The sequence below is a fragment of the Pteropus vampyrus genome, unplaced genomic scaffold (genome assembly GCF_000151845.1).
Source record: "Pteropus vampyrus isolate Shadow unplaced genomic scaffold, Pvam_2.0 Scaffold672, whole genome shotgun sequence".
Lineage (NCBI taxonomy): Eukaryota > Metazoa > Chordata > Mammalia > Chiroptera > Pteropodidae > Pteropus > Pteropus vampyrus.
This window is the reverse complement of record NW_011889453.1, coordinates 53,283-54,820: the sequence shown is the minus strand read 5'-3', so window position 1 is coordinate 54,820 and position 1,538 is coordinate 53,283. Positions and strand designations below refer to the sequence as shown.

Sequence of the window (1,538 nt, the reverse complement as noted above, 5' to 3'; positions counted from 1 at the left end):
TAAGCTGACAAGGTCCTTGCAATCTGTGAGGTCAACCAAGGGTTGCCTCGCCTAAAAAAAAAATAAATAAAAGAACATGGTCTTTAAGTAGGAAAGTTGACCTTTTTTTTTTTTTAAATACAATTAGTAGAAATTACAAAGCAATTACTGGGACCTGTCTGACAGAAGCAAGGTTCTGACTTTTTGTCCTTAAATGACAATGATTCCCAAGTAGTTTATATTTACTAAGTTATTTTCCCTGCCAGGAGGATCACAGTGGCCAGTCTTGCACATGGAGGGGCCAGACGCTACCCTCCCAGGGAGCACTGGGAAAATTCACTTGTTCGAAAAAGTACATGTTTTTTTGCAGCTCACCTGTCATGGACCCCCAAATTCCACAACCGAGAACTCATTCTTTAGAGTTACCTTTTTTGAACCTGTGACGAGGAAAGACCTTGAAACTTGGCACACAGTGAGGCCTGGACGTAGCTTTTGAAAGGGTCGTGTAGGTTTTTTCCAGGAGAGAAATGTGAGAAGTGTTTCTGGGGGTGGGGCTGAGCGGAACCCTTCCCTGAGCACAGGAGGAGGAGGCGGTAAGAAAGAGAAGGGTCAAGAGAAGGTGTACGGGGTCAGGGGGGAGAAGGGGAGTGGGCAGGAGAGAGATGCCCCTGAGGTGGTTCCTGGTCCAGGACCGTCTAAGCGAAGGGCGGACGTCCCGTGGGGAACCGCTGGTCTGAGGCTGACAGGTCGGGTCTTCCCTCCGCTTCCTGGGTGTGCATTCCACCCCGCCACCCACCTGGACTCATGACCATCTCCCACGCCTGGCGTGACCAGCTCGTCCTGGTTCGCTTGAGACCTCTTCAGTTTCAGCACTGAAGGTCCTTGGACCAGGGAGCCTCTCGGTGGTGGGCAAACCGGAATGGCCGGTCGCCTTCCATGACACTATGGCCATGAAACTCAGGGAAAAATTTCTTCTCTGAATTAACTGAAAGAGGATACTTTGCCAGGTGAACTTGCGTTTGGGTGCCAGGACCGAGACCCTACAGGCGGACGAGGGTTCCAGAGAGCCAGGAGCTCAGTGGGACATGATCAACTTCCCTGTCTGGTCTTCTGGGCAGATGGCACATTTTCAACGCCACCTATGGGCTAACTACAGGTCACAGGAAATCACGTGTGTGTGTTCTCATGTGGAGCTGTCCCTACGCTCTCAAGGGGGCCCTCAGTCAGTGCCAAGAATGGCTGAGCGTCAGCGGACCTGGGTTTTTTACCCTTGGCTCATCCGTTCAATTATGTGTGACTTTCAGTAGCTTGTTTTCGCTCGCCCTCTGTTTTCTCGTTTATAAAATGTGGCGTTTTGCGTCGAATGTCACATCCAGCTCCAGTACGAATGAAGCCTGCCTGTTTTCCCTCTAGAACAAAATGGAAGGAGTTCCGAAGGGTGGAGAAGATGCTGTCAGCCCAGGTAAGGACCTAGTGGAACGACTCTTCATGATTACTTGAGGACCATGAACTCAGCACTGGGGGAGCAAACTGCATCTCGCAGTGAAACGTACAAGACT

General features: G+C 50.6%; 1 protein-coding gene across 1 annotated transcript in view; it reads left to right on the top strand.

Annotated features, from left to right (window-relative positions):
- Window positions 1–1,484: 1,484 nt before the first annotated feature.
- GIMAP5 (GTPase, IMAP family member 5) overlaps window positions 1,485–1,538 on the top strand; it is a 2,123-nt gene continuing 2,069 nt past the window's right edge. Inside the window, exon 1 of the mRNA XM_011385211.1 lies at window positions 1,485–1,528. Coding sequence (XP_011383513.1) covers window positions 1,485–1,528 — 44 coding nt within the window. The remainder of the gene's footprint in view (window positions 1,529–1,538) is intronic.